A 27,393-nucleotide genomic window follows, 5' to 3' on the forward strand; every position below is an offset into this window, starting at 1 on the left:
TACTGGGATATTTGTAGTAGGTGAGATGGGAGGAAAATCATGATTTATATAAAGCTAATTATCAAAATAATGAGATAAACATACTGTGGTCTATTCAAATATTGAATGCATACAACAGTAGAATGTAACCTAAAAATATGTACGGTCTTATTTTGTCTCTCTAGAAGAATATGTAATCAAATGTATTTATTGTAGACAGATGTAATACTTTTTTGTTTTTTGTATTTGTAATAGACATGAAATTTGATTAGTATTTCCATATTATAGTGGACTCCACTAAATTATTATTTGGTGGAGAACACATCTTTTAGGAAGCTAATTGTTATTATCAGGAAGTTATGTTGTAAATTTAAAGACAATATAGCAATTGGCTTGATAAGTTTTTTTTTCTAAACGAGATGCAAGTATATAATTGCTTCCATATTTATGAAGTAGTGGAAATATGGTTTGGGACAGACATCTTTTTTTTTTTTTAAAGGAACCTGCTGTTTCTAGAGAACAATTTAAATTTATGTTTGTATACATTCATTGTGACAGTTGCAAGAATAAATTTCCCTGATCACACTGGAATATACAACAATAAAAAGAAAAAGCTGATTCCCATTTTTCTTTCAGTTACCATTGTTACTGAATATTGATGAACAATCTGGAATAACATTGAAATGTTATCAGAATTTGTACTTTAAAATGATGTTTAAAAATTAATACACCATGCAAGTATGTTTTAATACAGTGATTTGCATTTTGAGATAAGTTTCATCTGGAAATGAGTGGGTTTTTAAAATGAAAAGCGTTTTAAGCAAGGCTGGAAATGTATTTGAAATTCTAGGCATCGGAATAAAAATTTTAAGCAAGATTGCTTAAAGCAAAAGATGAACAAAACATAGGTACCTAGTAATTAAAATATTTTTCCAGCTATAATTTAGATACATTTTTCTAGTACAATCTCCCTTGAATACAAAGCTGACTCATTGCTATCAGGCACAAATACTTCAGGTTTCCTACTACTCTTTACCTTCACAATGTATTTCTAGACACTGTAATTAAAATGCTGGCAGAGTTTATTATATACAAACTGAACAATCTAGCCCCTTGTTTTATTTATAAAGGTTCAATGTATCTATGCCTGCCTACTTCATTCTGCAAGGGAGTGTCAGAAAGGCCCCGCATTCGCCGAGCCGTGAGTTATTGCTAACTTTTCAGATGTGTTAATTAATGTGGAACCAACAATTTATGTCTTTAAAAAGAGAGGAAAACTGGTGGGAAAATATCCCAGTTCCTCATTTTCTGAAGTAGTAGGTGTGACTTTTAAAGACAATTCTAAATTTTCATTAGTATAAAATTACTAAATCTAGAGACCTAGCTTCTGAAAACCTATTGCTGAACTACTCTGAAGCTTTGTGAATTACTTATTTGACTAACCTTGATAAACATTGATTTCAGAAACAAATACTTGAGCAGAATACAGCCCATCTGAAAATGTTACATCTTAGTTCTTTTTAGGGCAGGTAGTTGAAATTGCACAATAGGTTGGTTGGATTAAGAATTTGGAGTGTAGAATTGTTGCATACATAGGCTTAAATTCTTTCAAGTTTATTAGAATAGTCTAGTGGCTGCATTTTTTATTGTAAACCTTTCTCCTTTTTGAAATGAATAATGTTGGGATAAAGTTCCAAAACTCTTGTTTTTTCCCAGCAGTGATGTTCTGCTTCAGTAATTCACCAGTAGGTTTTCATTTTATATAATCACAATTTAAAAGATATTTTTTTAAAAAAGTAGAAATACAAGGGTTGTATCTGATTCTGCATCTTTAGACTGAAAGTGCATTTTGTAAAAACGTCTTTTTCAAATCTGACATAGTGAATACTCTGCTGCCCATTATCTTGGGGGGGAAAACCTGCAATAAATCAGTAGCCAAGTGTTTCACATACCACTTAGATGTAATATTTCCAACCTTGTTCACAGATGTGATTGATTAAACTTGCAATTGGACTTCAATATGTGGTAAGCAGGTTGATGCTTTTGTGTTTATAAAAGTTTCAGTTAATTAAGATGCTGTATATTCAGATAGGGGATTTCAGCTCTCTTGAATAATGCTGTTTGCAGGCATTTTTTATTTTTCCTCAGTGATTTAGGTTTAAAAAAAAAACAACTTCAATATGTGTTGCCCCTGCCTGAAGTAAATGCTTCAGTGCCATGAATAAGATCCAACTGACAGCTGGAAATCAGTAAACACCCAAGAAATGTGGTATAAATGTTTTGAAGGCTATTGATGTTAATATAATCTATTTCACTAGGAGTATTAATTTGTGACATTTGTAAATTTGTTTTAAAGGCAATGAATTTTTACCCAGAATAGAGTTTTTTAGTTTTCTTACACTATTTTAGAAACTTGTATCCATTGCTGAGGCTAAAATAATATAGATCTAATATTTTTCTTTTTGTGAAAAACAGAGGATATTCATTTGAACAAAAGTGAGAGTATATTGCTTTATAGAATGTTGTATGATTATCTAATCAGAGATGTATAATTCTGTGTTACAGGGGATACTACCCGTCAACGAATTAAATTCAGTGATGACAGAGTGTGCAAAAGTCATCTTCTCAACTGTTGCCCTCATGATGTCCTCTCAGGAACAGTGCGTATTCTATATTATCTTTCTTTTTTCTTTACAGCAAAAAAGTCATAAATATTAATCTTAAATTATAATTTAAGATATATATTTATTTAGCTCTGCAGAAGTACTTTAATTCACTTTATTTCTGATTATACCTTTACATTATAAAATTAAGGATAGGGCTTTGCAGCAATCTGGATTGAAAGGGGAAATATGATACGGCGCAAGTATGGGCTTGCATATTGCATGTGAGCAGCAAATTAAATCAAAAATATCTTTTTCTGAGATTGTGTGGTAACTGTTGTATAAACCCAGGAAAAGACTCTGTTTTTTTAGAGTTGCTGACAAGTGTGACATGAGAATCCATATAGGTCCTGAATTACCTTTTCTGTTTTGAATCCAGATTGTTGTACAGGTAGTCCCCAGTTTAAGAACGAGTTCTGTTCTCAAGGTCTGTCTTTAAGTCAAATTTGTACGTAAGCCAGAACAATATTATTGTATAATACTATGTAAGTAGTATTGTGTAATGTATTTAACTCGAATCATTGTGTATTTAACTCGAATTTTGCTATAGTAGGCTCCATTCTTAACTATGGATTGTCTGTAACCCAGGCGTTCTTAACACAGGGACACCCTGTATATGTCTCATAATTATTTTTATGCTGAAATTATAATTTTAAAAACAAGTATATCAACAAAAGCATATTATAAAGCCTGGGTGGATCAATAAATACCAGTTTTTACTGTTCCAACAATATAAATTCTAAATATTATTATAGAAAATTATTTAAACTGCTGTCCAGAATTCAGTTGATCTGATAAACACAATATATTTGCTTTTCTATAGGTTGTCAGCTCTGTTTTCCAGCTTGGTAAATTATTTTTTATGCTAACCTTCTATTGAAAGATATTTTCCTGTTTTTGTCATGTACTGTTATTTTCTGCTGAGGTTGTCCATCTTTTTCAACTATCAGCATCCATTGATAAGGACATCTCTTTAATTATATCAAGTTCTATTACTTCCCCTCCACTAGAAAACATAATGACTTTGAATAATTAAAAGCAGATTTAAAGTCTGAATTCAGGAAGGCATCCAAAATTTTACCCTGAGCTTTTTGTATACTTGTTCATTCTGTATACTCTTTGGATGGGTTATTTTCATTAATCTTTGGGGTAAAATTGTTTATCATGGTGCAAACCAATGCTTTGAAATTGACCAGACCTTCTAACAACATCGTCTGCATCTAGCAGTAGTATTCACACAGTAATGGAATACTTTGCACGTAGCATAGAAAGTTATTGCATTCATAATTTAAATACTTAATATTAAAACATGGACAGGAAAACAGTTGCCCATGGTATCACTTGTGAGAAACATTTCACATAGTTTGACTTCAGTGGGACCTGATAACATTGTTTCAAGGAGTGTTTTGATCTTTAAATTACTATTTGGCTGCCTCTGGACTATTTTATTTTTATACTTTTGCAATTGATACATGGAATTTTGTTGTCTGACAAGTTTTATCATGAAAGTCTGTCTCTATTTTCAGCTTAACTGAATTTGGGGATATAGAAGAATCTCTGTGATTGAGCTTTTGCTGCTCTTAGAAGCTGAAATGCACTGATATAATATATAGAACTAGATATATAGAACTAGATATAATATATAGAATATATAGCAGAAATTCAGTTATAGCTTTCTTTAAGAAGAATCCTAGATATCTGAGTAAAATTGTTACACATCTCCCAAGAAGATAGAAAAATAAATAAAATATTAAACTTTAATTTGGATTTGGAAACCTAAGGAACTGCTAAGGAATCAGTAATGCAATAATATATTATTTTCCTATTTAACCAGTTAGCATACAAAAATGCAGAGATGAAATTTGCCTTTAAATGCAGAATATTTAAAGATTTAATGTAAGATAGAATAGTTGCAACAGGGTTCATCACCATGAAACATACTACAGTTTAAATAAATCTAACTTTCATGGCTAAACCATAACTTATAGCACTCCGGATTAATATAGATTTTGAACTGCAAGTAATCGTTTAGGAGTTTTTGCCACTATATAACTTAATTTTTTTCCCAAGGCCATCCAGAATCTGTGCTTTCATATTGCTTATGGCTCTAATTTTAATGACTGTCTACTTTTACTAAAACTGCAGTTAGCATCTTTAAGGTTCTATTGCTTTATCACTTTTTGCCAGCCTGAAACATTTATTAATTGATTTGATTTTTATCCCACCAAGCTCAAGAGAGCTTATGTGGCAATCTGCCTATGGCAGTAGCCTTCTAAGGTGGTTGGGCTGAGAGAACGAGTGGCCCCAATGCACACAGTGAGTTTCCAAGAGTAAGAATGGACTTAGACCTAGGTCTCCTCAGTCCAGATCTTAACGCCATCACCACGCTGGATCTGAACAAAGTGAAAACTGAATCTAGATTAAATTGGTAATACTATAGTTCTGCTGAAGTCAGTGGGACATGTTAATTGTTATTAATTTGTTCTTTTGATTTAAAATGGTTATAAAGCTTTGTTGTAGCCAAAAAAAAAAATTCTGGGGGCATTGAAATGAAGGCCTTTTATGATACTTGCTTTTTCAGAAACTAATTGCTTTTTATTCATAATGGAGGGAAATTATATTATCTGTAGATGTGGCATTATTTGTTCCCTCTTTGCCTATTTTGTTGTTGTTGCCTTTCACCATCATTCCTCTGGAAGCCTCTTTTTTGTTCATTTCTTATGATTTATAATACTAGAGGAGTACTGTCCATGAACAGGCTCACTGGAGAAGAGATTGAACTTCTCTGTCTGCTCTCAGAGAGTGACAGATGGAAAATCCTACATTCTCTGGGATATCCAAGGAATCATAGGATTGTGTTCTTTGTTTAAAGTCAACTCCAAATGCATACCGTTTCATACATTTGTTTTTAGTACGTAATATTGTGGTGGTAATAAACACTATATTAACACTTCTATTTTAAAGCACTAAACTAATATTTGCATTTTATGGTAGGGTGCTGTTTCAGTTTAATTTGTACTAATTTTTTAGCTAAGATTTGGGTTGACTATTGTTTAGGAAGACAGGCATTTTCTTATAATGAAGTACATCAAAAGTTGCATATACTTCATTATAAGAAGTTAATTAATAGAAATAGCAGTTATAAATACAGAAATATTTTTTCTGTCATATAGGTATGCAAGGAGAAGAGAAAGCAAAACAAAGGGTATAAGTGAAGAAAATAAATTGTGTATTTTATTTATCTGTAAATTGGGGGGCGGGGGTGCCTCTGAGTCAGTGTTGACAATTTCCTGCAGTTTTCTTGGCAAGATTTCAGAAGTGGTTTGCCTTGCCCACTTCCTAGGGCTGAGAGAGAGTGACTGGCCCAAAGTCACCCACCTGGCTTTGTGCCTAAGGCGGAACTAGAACTCACAGTCTCCTGGTTTCTAGCCTGTTGCCTTATCCACTATCCAAACCGGCTCTCTCATAAATCTAGTTTATAGAACTACATATTAGTTTTCTTGCGGTCTGCAGCCCAGAAACAGTACTACTTCACAGCATGATAAAAGTGGTGATAAACTTTAGATTGCACATGTAAAGGCATTATTGTGTACTCTTCTACATAAATTCTTGCGATTGGCAAGGAGATTTCTAGCATACTTTGCCATGCTATATTTCTGTTGGTAACAGTTCTAGAATATGAGGAGCTCTTCAGAATGGATCTATATACTGGCTTCCCAGGTTGCACTAAGCTGTGGTTTGCTGAATAAGCCATAATTGGCTGCATTTTCACATCTGCCAGCATCAAGACACTGAGATAAATAGTGTCACAGTGGGGGGGGAGGAAGCAAATAATGGCATAGGAGCAAATGTAGGTGGATTTGCAAAACAGTAGCTATGAGGTTTTATTTATACTTTGCACTGACCGCCTCTGACATAATACTAACCTTTAATGAAGGTCAAAATACCTCAGAACCTAAGTGTTTCATTGGAAACAAACTTCCAAATAGTTTACCTCTGCAGTTTTACATAGTGCTCCCGTCTCTTATTTTTCTCCACAACCATCACCATGTGAGCTATATTGGGCTGGGAGAAAGTAACTTGAGAACCAGTTGGGTGTAGAAACCAGGATACCATGGGTTTTTTCCTAACTTTGGCATGAAAGCCAGCTGGGTGACTTAGGGCCAGACGTATACTCTCAGCCCAACCCACTTCACTGTGTTGTGGGGAAACTAGAGGTTGAGAGCATTAATATGTACACTGCCTTTTGTTGACCAAAAATAAAGGTGAGATAAAAATCAAATAAACAAGATGCTAGGCTTGGAAGATAAGCAGAGACTCAGAAAAATAGAGAAGAGTGTCTGTTGTGAACAAATCACATTTTACTTAAGTGAGCACTGTAATCAGCATCTTGGATCCCACGAACTGGTAGGCTGCTTCTGCTTGCATACAGCTGTCCTCCAATGTTAGGGAGCCTTTCAGGGTAGTATTTCATGCACATCATCATCATCATCATCATCATCATGTAAAGTTACATCCTGCTTTTTGCAAAGGAGGTGAAAGAAGCATACATATGCTCCCTCTTATTTTTCCCCAAAACAAATGAGGTAGATTGGGCTAAGAGAAAGTGACTGACCCAAAGTCACCTAGTGACCTTTTGGACTGAGGGTTGACTAGAACCTGGGTCTCTACTTCCTAATCCAACGCCTTAACCACTACACTACATTGGCTCTCAACCAAAAAAAAAAGTCTCTGTCCTCTTGCCAATCTCATAAAAGGGTTGTTCATTGGACTTGAGTATTTTGATTAATGTGAAATTACTGATAATCATAAATATTGAATCCAATCTTTCACATAGAATCTTTTTATCTTAAGACATTCTTAAAGTGCGTGTTCTTTAATACAGTTGGTATCAAAAGTCTTTCATTTTTAAATCCGTATGTATTGGAAGTAATCAGTCACTTTTAGGTATCCATATAACTCTTAACATTAAATCGGCTAGCGAAAATAGATAATTTAATGTTTTATAATGTTTTCATTATGGGCAGTGCTAAAGATAAAGATAAAGACAGTTTTGTCTTGTACAAGACCTTTTTGCAAATGACCTATATGTAGAATAGAGTTTGTAACTCTAAATTGTCTGGTTGGATCTGGACTATACTTTTGCTTGCTTTCTCTTTATTTGTTTTCATTTATTTTTTTTTATTTTCAAATTTGTATGCCGCCCATCTCCCCCAATGGGTGACTCTGGGCGGCTTTCTTCTTGTCCCCACTTCGCTTGCCCAGTAGTTACGTTAATGCTAGAAAACTGGGCAGAACTTTGCTGCTTTTATTTAGTAAGCTAAGAAAGGAAAGAAACTGACAGTGGGGCATGGGGGGAGCACAATAAACAATTCAGAATGACTAGGAAGCCCCAGGCATAGGTGAGGGTGGAAGAGGGATCAGGCAACTTAGTTGCTAGAGAGAGTTTTGAATGAGAGAAGGGAAATGCAATATGTTTCATCTGTGGTGTATATATAATTGCCCCAGATATTTTTAGGAGAGACAAATGCATAGGTTTTAAGTAATTCTATTCTGTACTGTACTGTACTGTACTGTACTGAACTATACTATGCATAAAATAATATAAGATACTCCTTTGAGATGCATGAACTGTAAGGTAATATAACAGATTATATCTAATCCTAATTGTAAGTAGACCAGTTGAAATTAAAGACTCTTCGTTTAGTGCATTGGTTCTCAACGGGGGCGGTACCACCCCCCCGGGGGGCGGTGGGAGGATGCTGAGGGGCAGTGAACTTGTTTTGGGCTATGGGGGGGCGGTGGGCATATTTTGGGCGGTAGAGGGGCGATGAGCATGTTTTGGCATTCGAACTTAATTTTAAAACTCCCCAAAACATTTATTAAATCAATTATCCGGTTTACACCATTTGTACCAGCAGTAAAACGAACTTACGCGACGGCTGCCCTCACGCACTTCTAAGAATGGTGAGACGAATTTGTATTCTAGGTAGGATGACCTTGAAGAACTCGACACTACGATTCTTCTCCGATCCCAACCAGCACAGCGCATGCGTCAGCTGTTTTCCCGCGCGATTAATCGCAGTACGTGCGTCAGCTGTCTTCCCGCGCGATTAATCGCAGTGCGTGTGTTGAGCATCCTTTCAATATGAATGTTTGATTTGACCCGTGTTTCTTGAGTTGCTTTTCGTTCGCTTCATTTCTGTTTTTTCCCCTCAGTTTCGATTTTTAATTGCCTTCCCTTCCTCCTACCTTGTTGAGCGAGGATTCAGTGCTGTGACTGATCTAACTACAAAAAAGAGAAGTCGACTCCAAATCGTGGAAAGAAGGGACTTGCACCTTCATCTCTCTAACAATATTGAACTGAACGTTCAGAAACTGGCTCTGAACCATCAAGCACAACCATCCCACTGACATAATCAAGCATGTTTCACTGCTATTACTCTTTTAGCATATTTTTTGCTGTTTTTTTTTAAATTATCTAATTAAGAATAAAGAATTTTTAAACATTAAAAAAGCATTTGCAAAAAAAATAAAATAAATAAAATTTTAAATTTTAAAAAGAGCATCAAAAAAATTAATAAACGTATTTACAGCATTTTGAAATAAATGTATTTACATAAAAGAGCATTTAAGCATTTTTTTTTTTTTTTTTGCATTAGTCATTTTAATTTTAATAAAAGGAATGCAATTACCTTCCAGGGCAAAAGTATCGAGTTAAATCAAATAAATTTGGTGTGTAAGTCTACTGAAAAAAATTACTTAAAATTTTTGCCTTTTATAATTCAGTAACTCCCCCCCCCCATACCCTAAATTACAGGATTTTCACAAAGGGTGGTGTTGAAAAATTTTCTGCTCCTTAGGGGGGCGGCAGCTTCAAAAAGGTTGAGAATCACTGGTTTAGTATATTCTGACTAAGTCTAGAGTTTCCCGTTTCTTTTTAGTTGTTCCTTGCATATTTGAATAATGATTGTAATCACCAGCAGTTGCAGAACAATATATGTTTTACTGCAATGCCTTTTCAGGAATTAAGCTTTAAAGTTTAGATATACTAATGGTTGAAATATAGAAATCAAAGGTAACAAGAAAAACTTCATTTCTCCTCTATCCAGGTTATGCTACCAACTACTTTAAACTGTTCCTTTTTAATAATAATTTTTATTTATCTATTTATAGAACATATATGGCCACCTATCTCATATAATGGTCCTAGGCAGCTCACAACAATCAATAAAAACAGACATAAAAACAAAACCACCCTTCCCACTAGGCGCCAGATCAAACAGCCTCCCTGCTCAACCTCCATCCTAGTCCAATGCTTTATTTCTTTTTGTATTAATGTTTTCGTTTTATAATTTTAATAACTTGTATAGGCCATCCCGATAGGTGCTTTAAACAAAGGACTACAGCCCATGCTAATTCAATGCATTTCTTATAGAATGGGATTTTCTATCACTCTTCTCCACCCATCTAGTAAGGGGATTCCACCAGTCCTCAAGCAGATCTAGGTGATATTTCAGGGAGGGCAAGTAAGGAACCAAGCATAATTTGTTCTTATGAAAGGAATGTATCTTCAAACCTTCTTTTTTATGGGCTTAAAGTAATACAATAGAGAGCCAGTTTGGTGTAGTGGTTAAGGCCCCAGGCTAGAAACTGGGAGGCCATGACTTCTAGTCCCACCTTAGGCACAAAGCCAGCTGGGTGGCCTTGGGCCAGTCACTCAGCCCTAGGAAGGAGGCAGTGGTAAATCACTGAAATCTTGCCAAGAAAACTGCAGGGATTAGTCCAGACAGTCACCAGGAATCAAGACTGACTTGAAGGCACTAAAAGAAAAGTAATACAATGGGTACTATGCATGTTTCCACACCATATTAAAAAAACGTTAATGTCTTGGTTTGCATCTTGATTTATTAAGCATACTAGCAATGTAAGGGAAAGCATGCAAGAACTGGAAGGAAAGCTTTTCTTTCCCAAGAAGAAGCAGTGCTGCTAAGTCTGCTCTATTTTTTATTTATGTTTATTGATCTACAGTACCAGTATGCAGATATGATGTTACTGAGACTTGTGGACTTTTAATGCTGACTGATCACTTTTAAAGAAAATTTGTTGTGTTGTAGTTTAAAATGTATTATATTAAACATTAGGTACACTATTTGAATATTGAAATGAGAATATTATTTATATCTATTTAGTATTTCCTTGTAAAATTGTGCTTTTGTGTTTTCAGAGGATGGATCTTGGAGAATGTCTAAAGGTGCATGATTTGGCATTAAGAGCAGATTATGAAATTGCATCAAAAGAACAAGACTTTTTCTTTGAGCTTGATGTATGTTCTATCACCAAATTATCTTTGTATTATACAGAATGGAAAGGGAATCAGGGTAGTACATAACAACTGGTCAAATTGTACATTATTGTAAAATATTTAATATAGATTTAGAATTTCTAACTGTTATTAGTAAGATGTGCAGTTATTTGAAACTGAAGTGAGAAAGGCGCTTCATTTGAAATTAAAGTGAGAAAAGTGCTTCCAGCTTGGACATGATCTTAGTATCTTGAGGAAGCCACATGTTTTCCTAGACTCACATAGTAGTTGCACTGTCTCAGGATAGTACACAGTTGCATTAAGGAGGCAGCAACAGAATAGTGTCTCATTTCTAAAGTCCAAGCCATTTCTGTCAAATTTGCATTTAGATTTATAATTATTACTCTGGAGCGTTTATCTTCTAACTATTTTAGGAAAAAATGTTGGAACTCTTGATTTGGAGAGAGAGAGAGAAAGAGATCCAAGATGGTTAGTTTTGATAAAGGCATAGCAGAAATAATATTTCAAGGAAAGAATGGAAGGCCCGTGAGAGAAAAGAATCACATAGAGAAAGAAATACATGCAGTCATACACATGATATAATATACTGGTAAAAGTCAAGTTCAGATTTATCTTGAATATACATGATTTTTAAACTGGCTTCCTTTAAAACATCAGATTAGAGCACAGGCTAAGGCCAATAGATTGATTGCACTGTAAAAATTACAAAGCTTTCTTATGTCACCATGATATAAAAACATGGGGTTGAAACATAGATGAATATGGAGCCTTCTGATTTTTACAGTAGATTCTCTGAAACCATCATCAAATTATAGCTAATTTCTTTTTTCATCTGTGTTCTATCCATTGAGGCTGGCTTTGTTGACATAAAAATCAAGAGGATCTGTGTTTTGTGTCATGTGACAGTTTCTTCATTTTCTTCCAGTGTTAATAGATGTCAAGTGTAAGCTTTATATTAAGTGTCTGTGAGAGAAAAGGCATTTAAAAATCAGGCAAATTCAAGAGGATATTTGAATAACTTGAATTTTTGGGATATGAAGTCTTCATTCCTGTTTTTGTTTTACTTTAATTTCTGTTATCTTGCCAGTTCTAAATCAGTGATATATGCAACTCAATCCTTGAATATAATTGTTATCATCTGATTGATTGAATACTTGTGAATACAAGTGTCAGTGTGATTATTACATTTAAAGTAAGGATTCATGTAACTATGGTCTCAGTTGTGTTTGTTTTACAGTCTTATTAAGTATTAAGTACAATTAAACCAGCAATTTATACATTATTCAACATTTAATTTTACTGTTAACTTTTGCCTTGTGAAAAAGTGCTTATTTCCAGTACAGTGTGATATTCTTCCGATTTATACATTAGGCAATGGATCATCTACAGTCATTCATTGCTGACTGTGATAGGAGAACTGAAGTGGCAAAGAAAAGACTGGCTGAAACTCAAGAAGAGATCAGTGCTGAAGTTGCAGCCAAAGTAAGCACTTAATCACTCACTATAGGGCATACCCTGAGGACTTCTAACTTGGTTTTATATACAGCATTATGTTTATATAAGAGGTTTTTGGCAGTCCCGTTTTGTATCAAACTAGCGGATAACAAAGGATAACATGCACAAAACTGCATACAGATTTTTCATAGCTGAGCAAAGATTTGGTTGTCCTGATTTTTAGTTTTGTGTATGTGTGTACATGTAGATATACATGCATACATACATGTGTTTGTGTGTTACAAGGGTCTTTGAACTGAATTAAAAACTGATGTATTGAGAAAAAAAGCAGTGAAGACAAAATAGCAAATTAAAATTTTTCTTGACTCTGAGAAGAGGCAGTTGAATGTCTGTCTGTAGGGGTAAACACCCTAGTGCCTTGAAAGGTTTCAGTCTACACCTCTCAGTCCATTGCTACTGGCTTGGTTGGCTGGGGCTGTTGAAGTTAGAACTTTTGAAGGACACAGATTGTCTGTCTCTGTTTTATCTGCTGTAAAAATAATATGAGCAGGAATGAAAGACCTCCAATGCCACAGTGATATTAATTGAATATTAATTCATTTTCAGTATTGAAAGTTTTGAAATATTGTTGCTCCTTTTTTAAATTCTAAAGAATCAAAGCACTACAGGCAACCTGCATAAGAATTTCTATTTATTGTTGTTCAAAATCTGTACATAACGCTCATAGCATAATAGGCCAGTGTATCCTGGAAGAGAGCATAGCTAGCTGGCTTGAACAGAAGCATTTCATACTGCAACATTTTGTTGCATGTTTTACTTGTTGCTTTATATTGACATGACTTCTACATACTGAATATTAGTGATATTAATAATTATAAATATTGCTTTTCTCTTTGAAAGGCTGAAAGAGTCCATGAATTAAATGAGGAAATTGGAAAACTGCTTGCTAAAGTTGAACAACTTGGAGCTGATGGAAATGTGGAAGAGTCTCAGAAAGTAATGGATGAAGTAGAGAAAGCAAGGGCAAAGAAAAGAGAAGCAGAGGTAATCTGATTATGTACAAAAATATTTTCTTTTAGTTAGTCCTGGAAGGCCAAATTAAAATAAAGGTTCTTATTCACGGAGTTGATAACTAAAAGGATATTTAAGCTATATTCATAGTTCTCAAAATTTCAGTAAATCTATAATTGTTAAACATTATTTTATTTATTTATTTCTGGCTCATCTCAATTTTTATCAGGCATAATGGACTTCTGCTACTTCTTTCCCTTCCTGAAGCCTTGCACAGAGAGAATGAAATCCCTCTATATGCCAGAATATTTCCGTAATATCACTAGCTATATTCCTGAACAAAGTTCCTTAATACTAGAAAGATTAAAAAATTCATAGAAAAGTGGAGCATACTCAATGGTCTTCATTCGCCACAAAATATTGTTTCAGTTGGAAAAAGACATTTTGTAAAGGGGAGGGGGAAAGAAACAGTGCAGATGAATAGCCTGCTGTAACCCCTTACAACTTACAGTACATTTAAGGGGACATGGCTGTTACTATCCTGAACAAAAATGTTTCTCTTTGAAAGAAATGAAAGTAAATGAAAGTATTTGTTTTTGTTTTTTATAGGTAGCAGTGATTACCACTATAATACCTTTTGTTTGTTTGTTTCATTTTAATCAGGAAAACAAATACATACAGAGGGCCAAATCAATTATCTATTCCTGATTCTGTATTTATTAAGAATGTGTGTTATTCATGATTTAAGAGACATATTATGATGCATCTTCCAGGAAGTGTACAGGAATTCTATGCCTGCTTCCAGTTTCCAGCAACAAAAGCTACGGGTCTGTGAAGTGTGCTCAGCCTATCTTGGCCTACATGACAATGACAGGCGGCTTGCTGATCATTTTGGAGGAAAATTGCACTTGGGTTTTATTGAAATAAGAGAAAAGCTTGAAGAACTAAGGGTAGGTATATATTGCTCTCTTCAAACTCTTATGAACTGTTAATGGTCAGACTACTTCAATAATGTCCTATTGATACCACACTTGAAGTTAATATGATACAACTGAAAATAAGGAGCTTCCTCAAAAATGAATTAGTATAAATAGCCCTTCACTGCCTTTCAAACAGGAAATTAACTTGGATTTATATTTAAGCCACTAGGTCAGAGGTGTAGAAGTGTAGTTCCAAAAATGATGACATATACTGCATTCATAATGTAGACGATATGGCCTGTCAGTGTGGCATGTTATCAACTTTGAGTGTCCTCTTCAAAGAAGAGACAGAGAGTTGGGTGCTCACAACCAGATTGAGAGAACAGAAAGGCAAATAGGTACAGACTGGGAAATTTGTGGGGCTGTTAATTACAAGTGAAGAGAGTAGTTTGGCAATTGAATGAGGATATATATGGTTTTTTTCTGCCCAATTGGGATATGTTCACCAGCTTGCTAAGCATAGGGTCTGGGAGATGGGCTTGCAGCTACACTTGAGTTAGTGATAAAGAGATTAGCTAATGGGTAGAGTCACATTTCTCGGCCAAAAACAGTCTTAGACAACACCTTTAAAATGCGGAAAGAGAGTTGGGAGCTCATGACCAGGGTGAGTGAACAGGGGAATTGATAAGGACAAGTGTTTTTTGAGGGGGACCTGAATGGGGAAGAAGCACAGTGACCTCCCAGTTTCAAAGGCTAAGCAACTGTTTTAAGAACACCAGGGCTTCAAACCCTGTAAAAACGTATAACCTAGGGGCTCTCTTTTAAGTTAAACAGTTCCTAAGGGAGAATATCAAGTTGCCAGCAATAACTATCATGGAGGTAGAACTCCAACAAGGGACAAGATGCTTTCTAGTTTATCATATAGAGTGTCAAATATATCTCTTTGCCTGTTGGGCATTAATGATAGATTCACTGCAATCAGCACTTGGCTGTTGAGGAACAAGTCCATTCTCTTGGAACTAAGTGGCTGAACTAGAGATACAGTGGTACCTCGGGTTACGATCTTAATCCGTTTCGTGACTCTGGTCGCAACCCGAATTGGTCGCAACCCGAAGCAAATTTTCCCATAAGATTCAATGTAATTACCGTTAATCCATTCCGGCGTCCACGGACCACGCGTCAGGGGCAGAAAAACAGCCGCGGACCACGCGGCAGGACGGAAAAACAGCTGCGGATCACATGGCAGGGCGGAAAAACGGCCACAGACCACGTGGCAGGGGCGGAAAAATGGCTGCGGACCATGTGGAACGGGCGGAAAATGGCCGCGGACCATGCAGCAGAGCGGAAAATGGCCGCGGATCCGGTTTGTAACCCGAGGCGGAGTTAGTAACCCGAGGTAAATTTTTGCAGCCGGAGCTGGTCGCAACCCGAAAAGTTCGTTAGCAGAGGCGTTCGTAACCCGAGGCACCACTGTACTTAGAGAAACAGAGAAGTATGTAGACAGGACCTTTTGGGATATGCTAACTTTGTCCCAGTGATAGCTGTCTTGCTGTCAGGTGGAATGAGGGTTTCGGGAAGGAGAACATTGTGAAGATGAGGAAGATGTTCCTATATGAGAATTGCAGTCCTTGGATGATGAGCCCCCATCTTATACCAAAAATAGTCCTTCAGGAAGCACAGAGCTTTTTGTTTTGTGGGAGAAAATCTATCTATATGGTCAAAAACAACTTGCTGGCACATAATAAATCAATTGATCATTAGAAATACTTATATATGGGATTGTGACAAATGCATTGATTGCTTGGTGACTTTCCTGCCTGGGGCAAAGATTGTAGATGTCACCTGTTAGCAGGCTAATCTACCGGATAGTTGTAATGGTATGTGGGAATGACCTCAGGAGACAGGAAGAAGAGACACAGCCAAGGGAATAGTCAGATAGAAGGCAACTTAGCCAACAGCAGAAATGTGGGGAGGACAAGTGATTCAGAAGGGGCCATCCTTAGTTTCTTGGTCTATAAAGGGGATGGGGAGAAATGTACATTCAGACTTGCCAAATTCTGTTAGTGTAACCTTACAATGAAGTAGCATTAGCTCATCTGGCCATGCTTCCTGCCTGGTCTACCTCACAAGGCTGACAGTAGTGCTGGGGAAATGAAATGGTAGTGGTCATGGCATACATTGGCATCAATGACATTGGGAAATGTCAGGCAGCCAAATATAGACTTCTTAGGCTACTAGGTAACAGACTGAAATCTAGTAATTTCAGGGTTGTGTTTTCAGAAATGCTGTTTGTTTCATGTGCAGGGTCAATTAAATAGGCAGAGCTCAGGGATCTCAGTACAGGCACTTCCTGGGTTAAGTATGTCTGACTTAAGGCATACTTACAAACTGGCTGCCTGTTACTAAAAATGGCAGGCGGCATTCTTCCTGGAACTGACAAACCACTGAAGCCATGCAATGTTTGCATGTACCGCTGAAGCCGCACCTTTTTAGTATATAGCCTGTTCTCAGCGCTTCATGAAAATATCACGGGGCTTCAGTGGTTTGTTGGCTCCAGGAAGGAGAATGCCATCCGCCATTTTTAGTAACAGGTAACCCATTTGTAAGTCCAAGTTCTGACTTGCATACAAATTTGAGTGAAAGACAGGCTTAGGAACAGAACTTGTTCTTAACCCGGGGACTGCCTGTATGTGGAGGAGATCCTAGTGCCAACAGGAGGAGTTTAGATATGTTAGACACTGGGGAACTTTTGGGGACAAAAAAAAAGTTTCTCTTGATCTGAAATGGAACTAGGCAGCTGGTATGTAATACCAAAAAGGAGCAGAGCAGTTTTTAAATTGATCCATGAGGGAAGGACAAGAAATACTCAACAACAGTAGATTTGGAAGGTTGTAAATCTTCTAGAAAATAAAGGGTTAGGCCAGCACTGCAAGTGGATTTAATGGATGGACATGAGACTAAGGGACCATGAAAAAGATTCATGCCAGCATTTTTTCTAATCACTTTTGGAAATTGCTTGTTAACTGCTTTTCAGCTATTAGGAACCTTTGGATCAACAAGTTTTACAGCACTGGGTGAGTTTCTTTCAATCCTTAGCAAAAGAAGTTTTAAATACAAGTTTAAGGACTTAAAAAAAATTCTTTTGGAATAAACAGCAAAAGTGTGATTAGAACTTTGGTTTTGGAAAGTTACAAACAGACTAAGGGTCCATATGGATTTGAAATAAGGTTTTGGAATTAATTATAAGAATCCTTCCTGTGGGAAAATGTTTTTATTTTGGATTCTCTTAAAAAAAACATAATAGAATAAGACTTTGAAGGTTAGACACTAGAGGGAACCAGAAGGAACTAAAGATTACAATTAAAGGAAAAGAACACTTAAATTTGTCTTACTAATACAGAATGAAGCAAAATATTTTAAAATTGGACATATTGAAGGATATTTTTGAACAATGGAACCAGAAGTTTTACCTGACAATATTGGGACTGATCTGAAAATGGCTTTAAAAATGACAGACTACAAGAATGATACGGAAAAAGATGCTACACTGGACATACAAAAGAAGCAGGCTGATGTCTTAACAGTTAAAAGGAATATGCAAATAACAAACCAAGAGAGTGACCTGGATAATTTTCCTACATTGGTTTTACAAAAGAGGCTTGTTAAAGCTTTAAAGAATTTAATGAGAAGGGACAAAGAAAAAATGTAAAGAAATCAAGTTCTAGGACATTATTTGAAGGGACAAAAATCAAGATTGTTAAAAGTAAAAGGAAGGAATATAAAGTTGGTTTATTTGATCAAGGTTAAAATCAATATGTTGTTATCTCTGGACTTTAAGATAAGAATCCTAATTGGTAAGAAAAGTAACTATGTTTTATAAGTATATATTCTTAATGGTTTACAAAATGTTTCAGTATTTCAGATTTCAATATTTCATTACTTTTGGTATTGCTGATCTTAAAATTATATTTATTTCTAAAATGCTTTTCAGAGAATTGTGGCTGACAAACAGGAGAAACGAAATCAGGAACGTCTAAAACGGAGAGAAGAAAGGGAGAAAGAAGAAAGAGAGAAGTTAAGAAGGTGGAACTCTACTATGATTTACTAACATGTTTTATTAACAGTCTACTTGAACTTGCTTTTGTAATTAAGATTCCTGCATACAGGTAGTCCTTGACTTATGACCACAATTGGGAGCAGAATTTTTGTCACTAAGCAATGTGGTTGTAAAGCGAGATGTCACATGACCGCATTGCTTAGTGATAGCAATCCTGGCACTCCCGGTTGCTGTCGTTAAGCAAGTACCCACCCCAATCCAAGCCACTCTGGGCTTGGTCCCTCCCAGCCCAAGCCTCAATAAGATAAGGGACTGCCTCCAACTCCTCCCACCCACTGTCTCCCCCCTGCATCTCTGCCCTTTTGGCCACTCTGCACCCTGCCATGCGGGGCGGCAAGCAACCCCTGAGCTGCGGCGTGTCAAAAAGCCATCTCATTTCAGAACTGCCCAGGAATTGCAAGGAAAGGATCCAGCAGAACTGAGCCAAACTGGGGTCTGACTTTGCCACCCCGCTCCTCCCTGCGCCTCCTCACCTGTTCCCAACCCTCATTCACCTGTTGGGTTTTTCCAGGATAAAAGCAGCAGTACCCCCCTCCAACCTTATTGTTAGTCTAAGTCTGCAGGCAATGGCTTCCCCATTAAAAGCATCTGGTTCCAAAGGAAGACTCGAAGCAATGAGGCAAACTGAATAGAAGCCCAAGCTCCATGCTTCCTCCCCTCCATCCAACCCTCCAATTTGGAAGAAAGACCTGGAAGAGGGTTCAGGCTTTGGGTTCCTTGCAGCCAACAAGCATGCAAACGGGGATTGCTAGCAGAGCAAACGCATCTCCCACATATGGTTCTGTTTCTTCAGGGACTGCCACCGCCTTCTTTATCTCCCTGTGCAAGGGGAGAGTGCTTGTCTTTAAAGGCCATGCTTGGGTGCATATTCAACTCCTGCTAGATGCTTCCCAAGACAAATGCTCTTTGGTGCCTTTTCATGCTGCAAAAAAAAAGTGAAAAGCAGTCATGGTTCAGTTTCTCCTATGAACTCAAATAATGCTAGCCACTGGGGAAGGCTGGAAGCAGGTAACCCAATGGGAAAGCACTGGGGGTTGACTCAGCTTCTCCGACGAATGCTTGCAAGGCAAGGTGCGGGGTGGCCAAAGGGGCAGAGATTGGGGGGGAGATTGGCAGGTGGGGGGGTGGAAGTGCCCCTGTGGTCATAAATGCGAGTGGGCTGCCAAGCGCCCAAATTTTGATCACGTGACTTCAGGGGTGCTGCAACAGCTGTAACTTTGGGCACAGGTCATAAATCCATTCAGAACCACTGTAACTTCAAATGGTTGCTGAATGAATGGTCATAAGTTGAGGATTACCTGTAATTATAAATTGATCCCACAGCTTCAAGTTGCTCCTAAAAATAAAACTGAAAACTTAAATATGTTCCATGTGAACTTTGCCCTTACATGCGAAATGCTCTGCTGTGATGAATTAAAGTACGCATATACTGTAGACTTTTGAATGTTTTCATTAGTGTATGACTTCTAGATTTATTTTTATTCCTTTGGTATACAGAATGAAAGAGGAAAAAACATATAAAGAGGGAAAGAAAAAAGAGCAAGAGCGTATTATAATACATATGGGAAGCAACTCAGCTGTTAGACAGCATTAAACACAGAATACTGTTGGTCATCTTTCATTATATCAATTCACAGCCAGTTCATAAGCAGAGAATGAACAGATACAATCAGTCCAAGATTATGCATCTGGAGTAGTGTTATTTTTCTATGGTAAAAGAATAATTTTGCTGTACCCCATGCTTGATTGGTGTACAATTCAAAATCACATTCACATTATCTATTTGGGAGCTCAAGACAACATACATGAACTCTCTTTTCCCCCAACACCCCTGTGGGACAAGTTAGGCTGGAAAAGAGTTACAGTGGGTATGGATTTGAACCTGGCATCATTGGTGCAGGTTCAACATCTTAACCACTACACTACATTGGCTCTTTCTCAACCATATTACTCCTCTTAAAACTATGTTAACAAATCTATGGACATTAAACCAAAACAGGACAATAGTGGGAGAAGTCCAGGTCATTTGGTAAGTGCTCCCTCCATCATTTTATATTTCCTGCATTCTGAGGTTGACAAGCAACCTTTTAAACATTCTCTGATGTGACCGGTAAAATAAAAGGGGTTTTGTTGAATTAATCTCCTTTTAAGTTCATAAGAGTCATACTTAATATTCTTTAAGGCCATTAAGCATTAACTTGCTAATACAGGGTATTCCAACTTTCTTCAGTTTTTTTGGAAGTAGCTAACATCCACCCTAGCAATACTCTTTTTAATTGTCTATGGATTTGAAACAGTCCATTCTAGATTAGTTAGTAAATCTAGAATGATCCAAAACACATGTAAATGCTAATAGTAGAACTTTATATCATGCTAATGTTCCTAGACCAAATTGTGAAATGAAGCGCTTTAATTGAATATACAGTGATACCTCGGGATACGAACGCCTCTGCTTGCGAATTTTTCGGGTTACGACCAGCTCTGGCCCCAAAATTTTACCTCGGTTTGCGAACTCCGCCTCGGGGTACGAGCCATTTTCCGCCCGTGCCACGTGGTCCGCGGCCATTTTCTGCCCGTGCCACGTGGTCCGCGGCCATTTTTCCGCCCGTGCCACGTGGTCCGCGGCTGTTTTTCCGGCCCTGCCGCGTGGTCCGCGGCCGTTTTCGCGCCGCGCCGGGCTGTTTTCACGCCGCGCCGGGCCATTTTCGCGCCGCGCCGGGCCATTTTCACACCGCGCCGCGCTGCACCCGGCCATTTTCGCGCCGCACCACGCCGCGCCCGGCCACTTTCCGTGTGGTCCGTGGACGCCAGAACGGATTAACGGTAATTACATTGAACCTTATGGGAAATTGCCTCGGGTTGCGACCAAATTCGGGCGGAGGGCGGAACGGATTAACCGGATTTACATTGAACCCTATGGGGAAATTTGCCTCGGGGTGCGACCAAATTCAGAGGGCGGAACGGATTAACCGGATTTACATTGAACCCTATGGGGAAATTTCCTTCGGGTTACGACCAACTCGGGATACGCCCAGAGTCACGGAACGGATTAAGTTCGTATCCCAAGGTACCACTGTACTTCTATTTTGCAGTTTTGAACAATCCAAATTTCTCTTGCAATAACTTAAATGATGTAAATAATTATTGTTAATATTAGTTAATGATCCCCTCTCTTAAAAAAGTTACCTGTAGTTTTCAAACTGGAATTACCCCTATACATACATTTATCATGTGAATAAGAGTGAAAATTATGCATATGTCCTATCAATTTCCAAATATGCCTTACAAGAAATACAGTAAAATTATAGCTAAAAATGGAAACAAGCCCCTGCCACGATATCAAAAGGGACAAATAATAACTTTCTAATTGTCCGCATAATGGCTTTTTCAACTTGGTCACTTCCATTTAAAATATGCTAAATACCCATCAATAAATTTGAAAATCAGGTTAAACCTCACCATCGTATGTTAATTGTAAACTAGATAAAATCTAGGGGGTGGTTCTTCCTGTAGGGGATTTCTTAATTTATTATTTGTCTGAAATACTTTAAAAGTCTTAACACTGAAATATGTTGATATGAATATGTTAAATACATATAACAATCTTGAAATAATGTTCATTTTTATATTTATCTTTCCCAATAAGTTCATTAGGATTTTTAACCATCTATTTATATCAGTATTAATGTGAGATAAACCATTTGATACATTGTTACATACAAGCTTCCCTGGAATAATTATTTTGAGCCATTTGAACAAGTAAAACCTCAATTTTTATAAATGTCTGTGGTTATGTTCTGTGAGACATGTTGATAGCGGAGAAGATAATTCCATTTACAATTTATAAATTCATCTTTATTTTCTCTTTATTTTCAGATCTCGTTCCCATAGCAAGAACCCCAAAAGGTGAGATGTGTTTTTTTCCCTTTGAATATGAACAATTGAATATTAAGAAAGGTTTTCCTTAGAGAAAACCCCTTCTGATTCTTTGTACTATGATATTTACATTGTTAACTATAGTAAATACTTTAGACAATTCTGTAAGTCAGAGGAAATTTTGAAAACTGAAATGAAAATGCTGGCCCTCCATATATTGTTAGAGTCAATTCACATGTTTTAGTTGCTCATAGATTATGAGACTGATATTCATGCACTGTTTGATAGATGTAGATTCCCCACCCCTCTGGCCATTATATTAAATCTCTACCCTATATTTCTAACTTACATACATCATTCATGGTGTCTTACAGTATTTAAAATAGTATGCAGTTTTAAGTGTTTTTTTAAAAATAAAGCCTATAAACGTTTTTTAAAAATCTAATAAAACTTACAAAATAGGCAGATGCAGATCTTCTAAAACTTACATTGCCTATGGATATGAATGCCTTCCTAAAAATGAAAAACCCACTAGAGGGAGTGCCAGCTTATCTTCTTGAGCTAGGATTTCTATATTATGGGTCCAGCCACTAAGAAGGTCTTTTATTTTGTCTTCTGCCACAGCTGGAACATAGAGATTGACACCTCATCAGATTTCAGGGAGCCCATAAGCAGGTTTGGAAAGAGGGGTTCCTAAGGTGTCTGGGACCTAAGGCATTAAAGGTTATACACCGCATTATGAATTGGACCTAGAAGCAAACTAGTAACCAGTGCAGCCCGTACGGTACTGGTGAATTATAGTCCAGCAAGAGAGCACTTACTGCTGCATTTTAAACCAACTGTAGTTTTTGAAGACTCTTCAAAGGTAGCATCAAGTTGAGCACTTCTGATTTGATGTAACTGAGGCAACTTTTATTGGAGCCAGGTCTGATGCCACCAGGAATGGATAAAACTGACACATCAAGTTGATGGCTGAAAGATCCTGTCAAAACTGCTGCCTGAACTTCCAAGTGCAAACCTCAATCCAAGACTACCCCCAGAGTATTAGTCTTCCAAAACAGGTTGAAATCTGTCCCTGAAATCTATTTCTGAGGCCATCTGTTTTCTGAGAAGGAGCATCACTGTGTTTATTGTCATGAAAACAGCCATACTTAAAATAGAATTTGTTTGTTTTAATGAGGTCAGACAGGGTTACCTTTTTTAAAGCTCCTGTCCTTCAGTAGGTCTCTTGTTCCCTAGAAGTAGTGAAATAAAAAGGCTGGGGTGCTACAAATGCCAACTGCCTTCTAGGCACCCATTATCCTGGTAGTACTGCTACTGTCCCTCATATGCATTTTGTATATCTATTTGTTGCTCGAAATTTTTATTACGACGTTTTTGGTTAGCAATGCTAATCAAATCAAAAGTAAATATTTTAATTGACATTGTAGGTATAATAACAGTTAATACTTAATCTTGAGTTTTAAAGGTTTTGATAAGGTGGTAGGCCACATTTCTTCCAAATGTCACTTGAAGTTTAAAACAGAAGATACGATACAGATTTCTTAAGACTCACATTTTACTCCTGGTAACTACATGCATGCTCCAAGTATTTTTCTTGATAATAGAACAGAACTGGTTTGCCACTGCTACCTTTTGGGATTTTTTTTTTGAATGTCCAGGTTTTGCCAACAGTCCTGGGATTTCCTGATGGTCTTTCTTCCAAGTACTAGTTAGATCTGACTCTTAGCTTGTACAAGATCAGCCAAAATTATCTAGCTCCTGTCATCTGCTGTTTAGTTGAATTGATTGCTGTTTTTAAACCAGTGGAAGTGTTCGTTTACACCTAGATCTAAGATGTTCTATTTCAACTTATTTGTGACTTATTTTAAGTTAGAAATTCCTCAGTGATGTGTCTTTGCTTAGTACTAGGGTGTATCTGTTGCACTCTTGCCAGTGGCTTGTAACAGGAGTGATTGCATATATTTGTTCTTAATCATTATTGTGACTCCTAAACTTCAATATTAGATGGCTGCTTATCTCATGTAAAGCATTCCAGCAGTCTCTAAAGTTTTCAAACTCTTGACAAAAGAGATTGATCCAGTAAGAGATCTTCCTTGTAGGGATTAATAGAATTGTTGAGGATTTCTTCTCACCCACTATGAATCTTTTTTCAGATCTAGATCCCGTGATCGCCGTAGACATCGATCTCGGTCATCCTCACGTGAACGAAAGAAAAGAACCCGTTCCAGGTCCCGTGAAAAGCGACATCGTCATAGATCTCGCTCTACTAGTCGCAGCCGGAGCCGCAGTCACCAGAGGAGCAGGCATAGCTCCAGAGACAGAAGCAGAGAACGCAGTTCCAAAAAAAGGTAAAAATTTAATGAGCAGTTAGAGTAGTTGGCATTTTGTTAACTTCTGAACAGAAAAGATTACACCTAGGCGATCACCCTATCTTCAACAGTAGCTGATTTTTTTTCTTTTTGTTTATTATAGAGGCATTGGAACTGTGTGCTTCAAAAGCTTTTAATTATAGTTAACTCAGGTGCTGATTTAAGGTAGCTATAACCAATAAGTATCAGCAGAAGAATCACAAGATTTGCAGAAGTGGGAAGAAACCTAAGGAAACAAAACTCTCTCTCCCCACCCCCATTCTCATAACCCAGTGAGAAGTTAATATGCTTACTTGTCAACAGAAAACTAGGTCATTTGGAAGAACATGGGAAATGGAACAGACTGACATGGAATTCTAGAGAGATTTTGTGGCAAGTTTTTTTGTAGAATTTAAGAATTTTATATAGAATTCTATGTTTATCTCTTTGGAAGGGAACACCAATAAATTCATTGGCATTCCCAAAACTGAGTACAAGGGTATAGTCTAAATCTTCAATTCCCAAGCATGATTTTGGTTAATAACTTTTTTATGTTTAGTTTAGCAATTATTTTTAGTATTGAATTCTACTTTGGATCTTTTTATTTAGTCCTGGATAATTTCAACTCATTTAAATGCCCTGTGTTTATATTCAGAATGTGTTTGGCCTTCATTTACCTAATTCAATTAGGTAATAAAGTAAATACCTGGAGAACAAATTTAACAAACTAAGGTCTTCAGGACTGTAGAAATATGTTTCAGTGTTACCAGAATTGATACAATTAAATTTGGCTATGTAATTGTGATTGTAGTTCTTGATTTCTGTTTACAAGCCAGTCTCTGGTGAACTCAAGTCTTAGGCATTTTTTCAGCATTCAGTCTTCCTTCAAATCACATTTTAAAACCCATATTTTCTTTTAACCTTTTGCCTGTTTATTCAGTTAGTCAAAAGTTCAGGTCCGATCTCCAAGTTCAGCTTTAACTTTTATAAACATGTTAACTATAATGTAAGTTAAGAGTCTGTGGCACTGCAGATCTACATCATAGTAGCTGAAGCTCTCTGTACATTGGTAACACTTTCCACAATAGTGTCCACACTGATTTTGATTACTACAAGAAAAATACACTAGACAGCAACCATTTGACTTTTTCAACTTTTACACTCTTGAAAAATAAGAGTAGTGGATTCAGTTTGATAAATCTAATTATGTTAGGCTCTGTACTAATACCATGCTCTTTCCCTTCTAATTTTGGAAATGATACAGAGTGATAATTATACTGTTTTATGCTCTGGTAGGCTGAAAAAAAGTTAAAACCAAGTAAAAGTAATATATATTTTCAGATGCATTAATTTTTTTTCAGATCGTCAAAAGAAAGATCTTCCAGAGATCAAGAACGAACCAGAGATCGTAACAGAACATCACGTGACAAAGAAAGTTGCCCCAGAGAAAAATCACCAAGAGATCGAAACTGCAAAGAAAGGAAGCGTTCTTATGAAAGTGCAAATGGTCGATCAGAAGACAGGAGGAGCTCAGAGGAGCGTGAAGCAGGAGAAATATAACTGGCTGTACATTCACTTGATCCTTTAGCTTCCTATGAAGTTGCATACTGTGGTTTAGTTTACAGTTATTAAAAGGGACACCAGTGAGCAATTCCACATGCTTATCCAACTAGGATAGATGTACAGTGTATAAAAATGGTTATAATGAAGTCTGAATTGATCCCTTTCCATTGATGATAACTCAATTGATAATAAGTAAAGCAGTTTCCTTTTTTCTTCTCCAGTAAACTTATAAGACATATTTTCAAAGATCTATCTTCGAGACACCAGTTTTATGTACCAACATAATAGATCTCAATGTTTTATTCTCCTTTTCAATACAGGTTATAGTGAACAAAACTATATTGTGCTTTTTGCTTTGGATGCTTTCAGACCTTTATAAGCTCTTCTAATTTTATTCCTGTCAAACAGCAGCACTGAGTCATTTTTAAAGAGGTTGAGTGGGTTCCAGGCTTTTATTAACACCATAATAAGATTGTGTTCTCAGTTCCTTCCTGAGAACTAAACATGTTTGGCAATATTTAGGTTGGGGACATGTGCTAAAGAAAATGGCAACTTTTAAATTTTATTTTATCTTTACAGCGCCTCTTTAGACTTGGAAGACAAACAGCTGTTGCATTTCACTCTTTTAAAATTTCTTTTGAAACTTTGAAATCAAAGCCAGTCCCATATCTTTGTACCATTGATTGGTCTGTGTTCGGTATATTCGTTTTTTCTTTCATAATGATTTTTCTGTTTTTTCTTGTGGTGTGTTAACTGCACATCCTTAATTGTAAACAACAAACAATAATAAAATAAGCAAAAAAATAACAGTTTTGTCCAGTGAAATAGCTGTGTGTTCCCACTCCCTCTTAACAACTAAAGTGCATGCTTCTAACATTGATGTTTTTTATTAATTAAATCTGGAAATTTATCTCTTATTTATTTGGAAGTTAATATTTCATATGTGTTCATGTATGTATTGAAAATGTTTATGAAACTAAAATACTTTATGTAACTAATTTCTATACATATGAAATACCAGCTTTTTTTGAGGAGGTAAGTTGTAACAACTGAAATTGTGCACTGACATTCTCAACAGACATGCTCAACAGATATTTTAGGCAGAGCAGAGAAATTTATTGTTAAAGATACT

At 36.6% G+C, this 27,393-nt stretch overlaps 1 protein-coding gene across 9 annotated transcripts in view; it reads left to right on the forward strand.

Moving 5' to 3' along the window:
* Nucleotides 1-27,068, forward strand: part of LUC7L2 (LUC7 like 2, pre-mRNA splicing factor) — a 38,842-nt gene extending 11,774 nt beyond the window's left edge. For 2 of the 9 annotated variants that reach the window (XM_088141947.1, XM_088141948.1), the window contains 12 exons: nucleotides 1,110-1,180; nucleotides 2,545-2,639; nucleotides 3,466-3,490; nucleotides 10,870-10,968; nucleotides 12,340-12,450; nucleotides 13,324-13,467; nucleotides 14,208-14,384; nucleotides 18,346-18,437; nucleotides 22,348-22,377; nucleotides 22,972-23,022; nucleotides 24,504-24,698; nucleotides 26,060-27,068. In XM_088141947.1, coding sequence (XP_087998073.1) covers nucleotides 1,110-1,180; nucleotides 2,545-2,639; nucleotides 3,466-3,490; nucleotides 10,870-10,968; nucleotides 12,340-12,450; nucleotides 13,324-13,467; nucleotides 14,208-14,384; nucleotides 18,346-18,437; nucleotides 22,348-22,377; nucleotides 22,972-23,022; nucleotides 24,504-24,698; nucleotides 26,060-26,258 — 1,289 coding nt within the window. In that variant the 3' untranslated portion in view covers nucleotides 26,259-27,068. Of the gene's footprint in view, nucleotides 1-1,109; nucleotides 1,181-1,965; nucleotides 2,005-2,544; nucleotides 2,640-3,465; nucleotides 3,491-10,869; nucleotides 10,969-12,339; nucleotides 12,451-13,323; nucleotides 13,468-14,207; nucleotides 14,385-18,345; nucleotides 18,438-22,347; nucleotides 22,378-22,971; nucleotides 23,023-24,503; nucleotides 24,699-26,059 lie in introns of those variants that run through there. The other 7 variants (XM_088141950.1, XM_088141952.1, XM_088141951.1 and 4 more) reach the window with 6 other exon arrangements.
* The last annotated feature ends 325 nt before the right edge of the window (nucleotides 27,069-27,393 follow it).

Source organism: Python bivittatus, unplaced genomic scaffold, assembly GCF_059951505.1.
Source record: "Python bivittatus isolate LINGU-HERP-01145 unplaced genomic scaffold, Pbiv_v1 ctg000330_np1212, whole genome shotgun sequence".
Lineage (NCBI taxonomy): Eukaryota > Metazoa > Chordata > Lepidosauria > Squamata > Pythonidae > Python > Python bivittatus.